Genomic DNA, 12,462 nt, shown 5'->3' with positions numbered 1-12,462 from the left:
ATACCCACCACTGCCACCATACCCACCACTCCCACCACTCCCACCGTACCCACACCCACCATAGCCACCACTCCCATCACACCCACCACTCCCACCACTCCCACCATCCCCACCACTCCCACCATACCCACACCCACCATACCCACCACTCCCATCATACCCACCACTCCCACCATACCCACCATACCCACCACTCCCACCACTCCCACCACTCCCACCATACCCACCACACCCACCACACCCACCATACCCACACCCACCATACCCACCACTCCCATCATACCCACCACTCCCACCATACCCACTCCCACCATACCCACACCCACCATACCCACCACACCCACCATACCCACACCCACCATACCCACCACTCCCACCACTCCCACCATACCCACAACTCCCACCATACCCACAACTCCCACCATACCCACAACTCCCACCATACCCACAACTCCCACCATACCCACCACTCCCACCATACCCACCATACCCACTACTCCCACCATACCCACCATACCCACCACTCCCACCATACCCACCACTCCCACCATACCCACAACTCCCACCACTCCCACCATACGCACAACTCCCACCATACCCACAACTCCCACCATACCCACCACTCCCACCATACCCACTACTCCCACCATACCCACCATACCCACCATATCCACCACTCCCACCATACCCACCACTCCCACCACATTCAGATTACAATAGCGTCTCCTCCCTCTGGGCAAGGCTGAGAATGAAGGGACAAATAATTTTTCCATTCGTAGAAAGACATCTTTACAAGGACAATATGAAATGAGTGCTTTTGAAGTAACCCTTTCACCACAACACATTTTGTTTAAAATTTTAAACTTTGTTTAAAATTGGAAGTTTAAAGATTATATTGTCACCGACTCACCTTGACAGGTGGATCTCGTCAACATCGGAGGCTCTGACATCGTAGATGGGAACCACAAGCTCACACTGGGCCTCATATGGAGCATCATTCTACACTGGCAGGTCAGGACGATGGGATACCTGGTTCGCAACTGTAATAATAGTGCTGAGATACAGTCTACAAATGACGTATGCAAAACGGTTGAGTTTTTGATCTCCCAACCCTTGTATGCTCCAATAAATTCCCTTTTCTCCTCATCTATTCTATGCGCCATTTCTGACCTGTCGTATTTTCAGATGAAAAGTGGCATTTTGTAAAAAACAACAAGAAAACACGGAATAGTGAACACAAACCGGTTCAATATCGTATTTTGGCCTAAATGTAGAACTGTTGGCCTTCTATGCCATATATTCCCATTGTCCTGACAATCTTTACATTCCAAGCTGCAGGTGTGCATGTCGTTGCTACATCAGACATTCCACCGGTGTCACCACATTCCAACCACCAAATTCACCCCCAACCCCGTCCCCTTCCACACCATCCATTGGTATTACCTAAGCTGTTTTATGTTTTGTACTTGTTTCCATCCTGTTATCTGTGACTTTATCGTTTCATTTGCAGCCTCATTTGAAACGAACTGTTGTTACAATGTGTGGATTGTCGAGTCGACTGTAGCAGGTGGTGTGTTATTGTGGTTATATTTACAGTGCACGGTAATTTTATTTCGCTGTTCCAGTTTCATTGACTCGGATCCAATGAACTTTTGTCATGAGGTTGAAGACAAATCTCGTCTTCAGTGGATTTGAGTCATCGGGTTTTTGAAACTCTGAATAAAGTTGCTGATTTCATAAAAATTTCCCCTGATTTAGAAATCCTTCCTGAGTCTAAGCATCTTTGTTTGTCAATACAATTGTCTGTCTCCGTCTCTATATACATCTGTCTCATTCTCTGTCTTCATCAGTCTTCGTCTATCTCCATTTGTCTCCATTGGTTTCTATCTGCCTCTGTCTGTTTTACATCTGTCTCCGTCTGTCTCCATCGGTTTCCGTCTGTCTCACATCTGTTTCTGTCTGTCTCATTTTGTCTCATTCTGTCTCCATCTGTCTCAGACTCTGTCTCCATCTGTCTCAGACTCTGTCTCAGGCTCTTTCTCCATCTGTCTCAGGCTCTGTCTCTGTCTGTCTCAGGCTCTGTCTCAGTCTCTGTCAGGCTGTCTCTGTATGTCTTCATCAGTCTCCATATGTGTCTGCCTGTCTCAGTCTGTCTCAGTTTGCCTCCGTCTGTCTGTTTCTGTTTGTCTCAGTCTGCCTCAGTCTTTGTCTCCATCTGTTTCCGTCTGTTTCCGTCTGTTTCTGCCTGTTTCTGCCTGTTTCCGCCTGTTTCCGCCTGTTTCCGCCTGTTTCCGTCTGTTTCCGTCTGTTTCCGTTTGTTTTTTTTGTATACTGAATCGAGGCTCGTGAAAGAGCTAACATTTATTTCACAAACAAAATCAACCAGACAAACAAAATATACAAAAGAGGGAGCGGAAGACAAGATGGGGAGAGAAGGGGAAGCACACAACCACAACATTTGAGAGCAGGGAGAAGTGTGGGAGGGAGAGGGCTTGGGGGGAGGACACGTGGGAAGGGGGAGGGTTTCCGTCTGTTTCCATCTGTTTCCGTCTGTTTCCGTCTGTCTTGGTCTCTGTCAGGCTCTCTGTCTGTCTTCGTCAGTCTCCATCTGTTTCTGTCTGTCTCAGTCTGTCTCCATCTGTTTCTGTCTGTCTCAGTCTGTCTCCATCTGTTTCTGTCTGTCTCAGTCTGTCTCAGTTTGCCTCCATCTGTCTCCGTCTGTTTCCGTCTGTCTCAGTCTGTCTTGGTCTCTGTCAGGCTGTCTCTGTCTGTCTTCGTCAGTCTCCATCTGTTTCTGTCTGTCTCAGTCTGTCTCCATCTGTTTCTGTCTGTCTCAGTCTGTCTCCATCTGTTTCTGTCTGTCTCAGTCTGTCTCAGTTTGCCTCCATCTGTCTCCATCTGTTTCCGTTTGTCTCAGTTTCTTTCCGTTTGTCTGTTTCCGTTTGTCTCAGTCTCTGTCTCCGTCTGTTTCGGTCTGTTTTGGTCTGTGTCAGTCTGTCTCTGTCTGTCTTTCTCAGTCTGTCTCTGTCTGTCTTTCTCTGTCTTTCTCTGTCTGTCTCTGTCTGTCTGTCTGTCTCTGTCTGTCTCCGTCTCTGGGTGTTACAGATGATGGTGAACTGAAATCCCATCACCGTCTCCACAGTAGTAAGCAAGATTTACACGGTACTTGGTGTTGCTAAAAGGAAATTGAACCAATTTAACAGGGAGACTCTGCCACGACTCGTCAAGACCTTGGGGAGGCCTCACCTATAAAATATCAACAACGCGTGGAACTTCCGCTTCAAAGAAGATACTGAGAGAGTAGAGAAGGTCCAGAGGAAGGTGAATGAAGCTGCTCCACGCCATCAGTGATCTCCCATATCAACAAAGTTAAAAATCCTCGCTCATGCACATCACAAAGTATTAAGGACAGAAGTGACCGAGATCCACAGGACACGACCGTTTATCCCTTATAACGACAATGATGATTATGAGGATTGAAGAAGATTGGAGAATCAAAGGTTGACCTATTACATCACAGAGTAGGCCGTCATTCTAACGACAGGTGGGTTTGTACTCGGTTCACATCACACTGGACAGGTATTCTCATGAGAATGTTCCAATTATCTGGTTCTTATATTTTGCTTTTTGCCCAAAAAATCTCAAGTCGGTTCATGTCCTCCTCCTTTCACAATCTCCATGGATACGCCATCGCCGGGCGTTCTTCCATGCTTCATGTTCTCCATATTTAACTTTGTCTAAGAGAATGTCGGTCACTTTGCGGTTCTATTCATGATGTCATCGTCTATCTCAGCGTTGTGTTCTTAATAATATTTATTGGAAAATTCTGACACTCTTCACTATCAGGTCCTCATTTCTAATTTTGTTCCCATCTTCCTGCCTGATTTCCAAAATGTGATTTCTCCCCCCCCCCCCCCCCCCAATTTTTACTCTTTATGATTTGGTTGTTTTCAGGTGTTCATAATTCACAGGTGACGAATCTGATTGATGTCTTGAGTACAGTAATATATTGTCCGCACTGACCTGCAAAGCCCCATCTATTCACTTTATGATTCGGATTGTCCGACATTTTCACTTCCCTTCATTCCCTTAGATTCTTGGTCTTTTCCATTACTTTCTGCTCCTGGTTCATCTGCCGTTTTCCAATGAGAAAAACGGTTTTCTGCATTGTTAATGTGGCAAACCACTCTGTTGGGTACACTTTACTTGTCAATGTTGTTTCTTCTTCAAGTGCTGACTGTGTTTGAATGTTCGAAATGGAAGAAAGTGATCTTTGCTTTCTCAAATGGTTCAGAAAAATGGATTCGAACTTTATCTTCACGAATAAGTGTTGCATCGGACAAGTGTGTTCTCGTTTCCTGAAGGGAAGGGGTTGAGTAACTGAGATTTTTTTTTTTTTTTTTTGTATACAAGATCGAGGCTGAGACATTAATCACACAAAAAGATAAACCGACACATAAAACACAAAATAAGGGGGGCGGTAGACAAGATGGGGAGAGAGGAGGAAGGACACAAACACAACATTTGAGAGCAGGGACATCGTGAGAAATGTGGGAGGGGGAGGGCTTGGGGGAGAGGTATAAAACATGAACACTGGAAAGAAGTTGGACTTCCAGGAAAGAAGTTGGAATTTCAAAAAAAAAAAGAGTGTATCTGGGGTGAATTAGCGGGGGTAGAAAAGATCAAGGTTTTGGATGGGGGAAGATAAGATTCTGGTGAACAGCTGTTTTAAAGACCTGGAGGGAGGAGTGGGATTGAAGGGAGTGAGGGAGTTTGTTCCAGAGGCGGGAGAAAAGAGGAATGAAGGAGTGAAGGTGAGCAGGGAGCCTTGATTTTGGCAGTTTAACCATGAGAGGGTTGCTGGCAGATCTTGTGCGACCTGTAGGAATATTTGGGGGACAGAGCCCAGAGAGAGCTGGGGGAGTTGGCCGGAGAGGAGTCGATAGAAGACGGAAAGACCACCTACCTGCCTGCGGTGAGTGAGTGAAAGGCCCTCGGAGTTAGCTTCATCGCAGGAGATTAATGTCAGGAGATGTCCTCTATCAAGTCCTTTTTGTTCGTGGGTACATTTTCCTTTTCATTCGTCACTCCGATGGGGCCTCTCCGTGATTGTTGTGTGTGGCCAATGACCATTTCACTGCCACACTGTCAGTACCTTGCCTGTTACGTCACTTTTACATGAGTGGAGATTTTTTCATGTAAGAAAAACTTATTTATTCATCAGTTGTTTGTTCCTTGAATTGAATTTTTTTTTGAAATTGTAATTGAAAAAAAATTAAATAATTTGAATCCCCGGCTGAGTCATTCAAAAGACTTTAAAAATGGTAGATGCTGCTTCTTTGCTTGATGCTTATGAATCAAATAGGATAGAGCACGGACAAACAACCATAAGTTAGCAAATATTGCACAGGCTTCATGGGCTGAAAGGCCTCCTCCCTTGAAGTCCCTTGACATGACGGAGGGACTCGCATTAATCAAAAGGTTTTGCTAACATACATCAGAAGCACGAGCACTTTTTTGTTTGTTTGTTTGTTTGTTTCGAAGCTCATGTAAGAGCTAACATTGATCATTAGCACTTTATATCTCAAATATGTGATTCTTTAGTCTCTTGTGAATGACGAATCAAACACCTCGTGTAACTTGCGAAATGGATGATTCGTAAGTACAGGTTGTCCCAAAAGTCACTGTGCACGAGAACATACGAACAAAATTATAAAGGATTATTAACTAGAAATTTGAACAGGGTTTGCATGTTGGGTCAACAACAACAACAACAACATGCATTTTAAGGCCATTTTCCCTGCTAGAGCGGGGGTTAGCCTTGCGGTCCCCATGACAATCTTCTCCATTTTGCCCTATTTTCTGCATCTCTCCTTGTTAACCCCCTTGCCCGCATTTCTTCTTCCACTATCTTTAGCCAAGTCTTTCTCGGTCTTCCCCGTCCTCTACTTCCTTCTACATTCATTTCCATCACTCTTTTCAACCAGTCACTTTCATCCTTCCTCAACACATGACCAAACCATCTCAACCTGTTCCTCTTCACAGCATCAATCACAGGCTCTATTCCCATCATCTTTCGCAATTCATCATTTGTCTTCCTCTCTCTCAACGATACTCCACACATCCACCGAACCATTCGCATTTCCACCCTTTCCAGCCTTCGTTGCTGCTCTACGTTCATTACCCATGTCTCGCTCCCATAAATCATAACACTTCTCACACATGCAGCATACACCTTTCCCTTCAGCTTCAACGACACTCCCCACCTCATCACCACGCCACCCAGTTCCCGAAACTTCTTCCATGCACAACTCACTCTAGCAACCGTTGCCGAGTCTGATCCACCTTCTCCATTCAGCATGTTTCCGAGGTAGCAACATGTTTTCACACCTTCCAGCTTCACGCCGTCTGCAAGATCCAACTCAACATTTCCTCCATCTGCAGCTCCCTCTGTGCACACCTTACATTTGAATGTAGCTGCCACACTGGTTAATGACCCTCTCAGACCACTACATTTTTGATGAACCCACTCAGCGCACATTGTACCTTGAATGGAGTACTTCTCCTGCAACTGCCTCACAATAAAGAGCGCGTCTGTCGTTCCTCTTCCTGGCATAAATCCAAACTGCATTTCGTCTATCTTCACCTTCTTCCTTATCCTCCTCTCCAACACCCTTTCCAATACCTTCATTCCATGCTTCAATAACTTTATCGCTCGGTACGAGCCACACTCCAGAGGGTCACCTTTCCCCTTGTATAGAGGGACGAGGGTACTCAGTTCCCAATCCACTGGAATGCGGTCTTCTTTCACCGCCAGATTACAGATCTCTGCCATTCTCTTCACACCACAACTTCCTGCTGCCTTCAACATATCTCCCACAACTCCCGTCGGCCCTCCCGCTTTTATACTCTTCATTGCTTTTATCGCTTCCTCAACTTCCTGCTCAGTTATCTTTTCTGCCGGTCCTAAAACTGGATTACTCTCTATGTTGCCATCCCATTCATTCTCTGTATTCAACAGCATTTCCATATATCTTTTCCATCTTCCTTTAATTGCATCTTGGTCCACAACGATTTGTCCCACTTCATCCTTCAAGCAACTCACCCCCATCACATCACACCTCTCTTTCGCTATCTGCTTTGCAATCCTGAATACCGCTCTGACCCTCTTCCGAATCCAAGCGTTCTCCGAACATTTTCCTACATGCCTCCTGCGCCTGAATCCCTTTCTTTGCAGCCTTCCTGGCTGCCTTATAACTTTCATGCTCTGCTGTTTCTGCTCCCGTACCCTTCGCCTTCTGCCACTCCTTGAACTTCTTCCTCTTCTCGTCAATCCTCTTTCCAACTTCATCATCCCACCACCATGTTTCCGAGTGCCTCGGTGGTCCTTTTGTCCATCCACATACCTCACCAACGGCTCCCAACAGACTATCTTTCATTGACATCCAACCATGTTCAAGCTAAACCACATCATCCTCTACCCTACTCAGCCTCTCTTTTAATGCCTCCCTTACTGTCACATCTTTCAACCTCCACACCTTCATTCTCAGTTGGTACTTCACCCGCCGAGCTCTCCTCGCACCTTTCACCCTTATGTCGCAGACAACCAAGTGGTGCTGTGAAACAGCCTCCTCCCCCGGGATCACCTTTGTGTCCCGGAGGTGCCCCCAATCTCGCCTACGCACCATCAGGTAGTCAACGGTTGTCGTCGACCCATCCGACGTGTATGTAACAGGCTTATTATCCCCTTTCTGGAACTGAGTATTACAAATCAACAAATCAGCTCCATCAGCAAACTCCAAAATCCTTTCACCTTCTCCATTTCTCACACCATATCCGTAACCCCCATGAACTCCCTCAAAACCGTCCATACTCCTTCCCACATATCCATTTAGGTCTCCTCCTACCACAACATCTTCCTCATCTTTCGTTTTCCATCAGCTTCTCTATCTCACACCAGAACTTGTCCTTCTCTTCATCGCTCTGACCAACCTGCGGAGCATATCCCGAGATGACGTTCACCAAGAGAATCATTTTCACCATCAACAACCTATCACTCACTCTTGTCACAATCACCACGCTGTCTACAAACTCCTCAGAAAACAGGACACCAACACCATATTGGTTTGCATATTGGGTCATTGAGGCCTATTGCTTGAGGTCAAAAGGTCAAAGCTCAAGGTCCCATTAAATCATCAATTTTCATCCTACTCGTATTAACTTGAAATTTGAACAGGGTTTGCATTTTGGATTGTTGAGGCCTATTGCTTGAGGTCAAAAGGTCAAAGCTCAAGGTCCCATTAAATCATCAATTTTCATCCTATTAACTTGAAATTTGAACAGGGTTTGCCTATTGGGTCGCTGGGCCTATTGCTTGAGGTAAAAAGGTCAAAGCTCAAGGTCCCATAAAATCATCAATTTTCATCCTATTAACTTGAAATTTGAACAGGGTTTGCATCTTGGGTCATTGAGGCCTATTGCTTGAGGTCAAAAGGTCAAAGCTCAAGGTCCCATTAAATCATCAATTTTCAACCTACTCGTATTAACTTGAAATTTGAACAGGGTTTGCATTTTGGATTGTTGAGGCCTATTGCTTGAGGTCAAAAGGTCAAAGCTCAAGGTCCCATTAAATCATCAATTTTCATCCTATTAACTTGAAATTTGAACAGGGTTTGCCTATTGGGTCATTGAGGCCTATTGCTTGAGGTAAAAAGGTCAAAGCTCAAGGTCCCATAAAATCATCAATTTTCATCCCATTAACTTGAGATTTGAACAGGGTTTGCATATTGGGTCGTTGGGCCTATTGCTTGAGGTAAAAAGGTCAAAGCTTAAGGTCCCATAAAATCATCAATTTTCATCCCATTAACTTGAGATTTGAACAGGGTTTGCATATTGAGTCACAGACCTGGTTCACCAAAAATCACAATGATCAATCTCAGCATTTTGACATGATAGTTTCCATGACAAAAATTTCACCCCATTATTATCAAATGTGACCTTTTGTGAATCTATTATTTCCATACATCAATAATTTTTGAAGATATCAAATGGAAACTTATGTAGGTAATTTGTAAGTATGTGTAGTACATGCGAGTAAGGTTTGGTCAGACTTGGTCATAGGTTACGGTCAAGGCAATCCAAAATGTGAAAAAACATCTATTAGGCCGCAGTTAGAAAATGTATCAGCCAAATTTGTTATACACATAACAATCATTCGTGTAAAGGACTTGCCAAGTCAAATTTGCAAAATTTCCAAATTGCTGTTTCCATGGCAACTATTATTTATTTAGATTTTCACAGCTTTCCTGTTTGTCGATTGGTTTCCTCTGTGATAAAGAGATGTCCACTGTTGAGTTCCAATAGTGCTTCACCTTGGTGCCTAACTTTACTGAGTCCCACAGCTTCACAATTTGATTCTTCGAAGTTCTTTAACTCTCAAAATTTGGACTCGGCCAAAATATTTCATTCATTATACGCAGTGAGGTGATGTTTGGTGTTGAAAGGAAGTCCAGGTCCATTTTCATAACCCAGAGTTTTTTTTAGCATCTTCGCCTTTCATGCATTTTTTCCCATTGCCTTGGTGGTTCCAATTCAGCTTCCAGACCATGACCATTTTTTCAGACCTCACCACATTGGCCATGTGTGTTGGTGAGTTACCTCTTCCACTTTAGCTGGGTATCTTGCTTGAGATTTCAGAGTAGGTTGAAAATGCCAGAATCCAAGAATCCTGCGCTGTACTTCTTCTTGAGCCCAATTTTTCCACCCTCCACCACTTTAAGGCAGTAGAAGTAGGATTTAGAGGTGTGTGTGTGTGTGTGTGTGTGTGTGTGTGTGTGTGTGTGTGTGTGTGTGTGTGTGTGTGTGTGTGTGTGTCTGTCTGTCTGTCTGCATGTGTGTGTGTGTGTGTGTGTGTGTGTGTGTGTGTGTGTGTGTGTCTGTGTATGTATCTGCGACTCCAAGTATCCACTCCCGCTTCGGTGAAGGGATGCGATATATATGTGTGTATATACAGTCACGTGAAAAAGTAAGTACACCCCAAGTAAAGTTTTGACTTTTTCAACATATTTCAACATACAGCTATTTGATCTTCATTTCAACAATATTGATCGATAAAGGTGATATAATGCAACAAATATCATGAAACATTTACATTTTGTAGTCCATTGTATAATTTAAATAAACATAAATGCAAATTTCGCATGTGGAAAAAGTAAGTACACCCCTACATTTATCACTACTTCAAATACCTAAAATTAGAATCAGGTGCACCAGCTCAGGTGCAAATGATTAGAACATCGTTAGAGGGGATCTTGGAGGAACCTGTCTTATTTAAACCTCAGACATTTAGTTTGGTTTGCTCTTTGTTGAAGTGTGCGGCGTCATCATGCCTAGATCAAAAGAGCTCTCTGAGGCCTTCAGAAAGAAGGTTATAGATGCCTACGAGTCTGGGAAGGGATTTAAAAAGATCTCCAAACAATTTGAAATCAATCATTCGACTGTCCGGAAGATCATCCACTAGTGGAGAAGATTCCAAACAACTGCCAACTTGTTCAGGCCAGGCCGCCCCAGCAAGTTCAGCCCAAGAGCAGGCCGCAAGATGCTGAAAGAAGTCTCTAAGAACCCCCAGAATGTCATCACGGGACCTACAGGTAGCTCTTGCCACTGTTGATGTCAAAGTGCACGAGTCTACCATTAGAAAGAGGCTGCACAAATTTGATCTACATGGGAGGTGTGCCAGGAGGAAACCTTTGCTGTCCAGAAAGAACATCAGGGCAAGACTAAAGTTTGCCAATGAACACCGAGGCAAAGACCAGCACTTCTGGAGCAATGTGCTCTGGACAGATGAGTCAAAGGTGGAGCTATTTGGCCACAGTACCAGAAGATATGTTTGGCGAAAACCAAAGACAGCATTTGACCACAAGAACCTGATACCAACTTTAAGCATGGTGGTGGAAATATTATGGTTTGGGGCAGCTTTGCTGCATCAGGGCCTGGGCAGCTCACCATCATAGAATCCACTATGAGTTCTTCATTGTACCAGAGGGTGCTTGAGGATAATGTGAGGCCATCTGTCGGAAAGTTGAAGCTCAACCGAAGGTGAACCTTGCAACATGACAATGACCCTGAACATACCAGTAAATCCACCAAGGAATGGCTGAAAAGAAAGAAATGGAGGGTTCTGGAATGGCCAAGTCAAAGTCTGGATCTAAATCCCATCGAGATGTTGTGGGGGGATTTGAAACGAGCTGTGCATGCAAGAAACCCCTCAAACATCGCACAGCTGAAAGAATTCTGCATGGAGGAGTGGGCAAAAATTTCTCCCAGTCGATGTCAGAGACTGGTAGACAGTTATAAGAAACGTCTACTTGAGGTTGTTTCTGCCAAAGGGGGCAATACCACATATTAGAGCCAAGGGTGGACTTACTTTTTCCACATGCGAAATTTGCATTTATGTTTATTTAAATTATACAATGGACTACAAAATGTAAATGTTTCATGATATTTGTTATATTATATCACCTTTACCTGTCAATATTGTTGAAATGAAGATCAAATAGCTGTATGTTGAAATATGTTGAAAAAGTCAAAACTTTACATGGGACCAAAACCATTGGCCCCTTACCACCTGAGGGTGGAGGGGATAACCTGGACACAAGACAGAGTAATGTATGCATATTAGTCCAGGTCAAATTTGAAGTAAGCGCACGTGTTAAAAGTTGCGTCAAACCAAATATTTTATGGGTTTATGGGAGGCCAACCAAGGTTTTTATAAAGCGGAGGGGCTGGGAGTGGCTGGGAGGGGCTGGGGGTGGCTGGGGGTGGCTGGGAGGAGCTGGCAGGGGCTGGGGTTGGCTGTGAGGGGCTGAGAGGGGCTGGGAGGAGCTGGGGGTGGCTGGGAGAAGCTGGGGGTGGTTGGGAGTGGCTGGGGTGGCTGGGAGGGGCTGGGAAGAGCTGGGAGGGGCTGGGGTTGGCTGTGAGGGGCTGGGGGTGGCTGGGAGGGGCTGGGGTAGTTTGGAGGAGCTGGGAGGGGCTGGGGTTGGCCGTGAGGGGCTGAGAGAGGCTGGGGTTGGCCGTGAGGGGCTGAGAGAGGCTGGGGGTGGCTGGGAGGAGCTGGGGGTGGCTGGGAGGACCTGGGAGGGGCTGGGTTTGGCTGTGAGGGGCTGTGAGGTGCTGGGGGTGGTTGGGAGGAGCTGGGGTTGGCTGTGAGGGGCTGGGGTTGGCTGTGAGGGGCTGGGGGTGGCTGGGAGGAGCTGGGGGTGGCTGGGGGTGGCTGGGAGGGGCTGGGGTGGCTGGGAGGAGCTGGGGGTGGCTGGGAGGGGCTGGGAGGAGATGGGGGTGGCTGGGAGGGGCTGGGAGTGGCTGGGGGTGGCTGGGAGTGGCTGGGAGGAGCTGGGGGTGGCTGGGAGGAGCTGGGAAGGGCTGGGAGTGGCTGGTGGTGGCTGGGGGTGGCTGGGGTGGCTG

The 12,462-nt window shown here is 45.8% G+C and overlaps 1 protein-coding gene across 10 annotated transcripts in view; it reads left to right on the top strand.

Moving 5' to 3' along the window:
- Window positions 1-12,462, top strand: part of LOC137439963 (dystrophin) — a 1,283,433-nt gene that overhangs the window by 275,881 nt on the left and 995,090 nt on the right. For all 10 annotated transcript variants that reach the window (XM_078768445.1, XM_078768443.1, XM_078768444.1 and 7 more), the window contains one exon: window positions 919-1,011. In XM_078768445.1, coding sequence (XP_078624571.1) covers window positions 919-1,011 — 93 coding nt within the window. The remainder of the gene's footprint in view (window positions 1-918; window positions 1,012-12,462) is intronic.

This window comes from Myxine glutinosa, chromosome 14, assembly GCF_964187855.1.
Source record: "Myxine glutinosa chromosome 14, kmMyxGlut1.1, whole genome shotgun sequence".
NCBI classification, from domain to species: domain Eukaryota; kingdom Metazoa; phylum Chordata; class Myxini; order Myxiniformes; family Myxinidae; genus Myxine; species Myxine glutinosa.
Note: the sequence above shows the minus strand (reverse complement) of the source record. Positions and strands in the feature narration are given on the sequence as shown.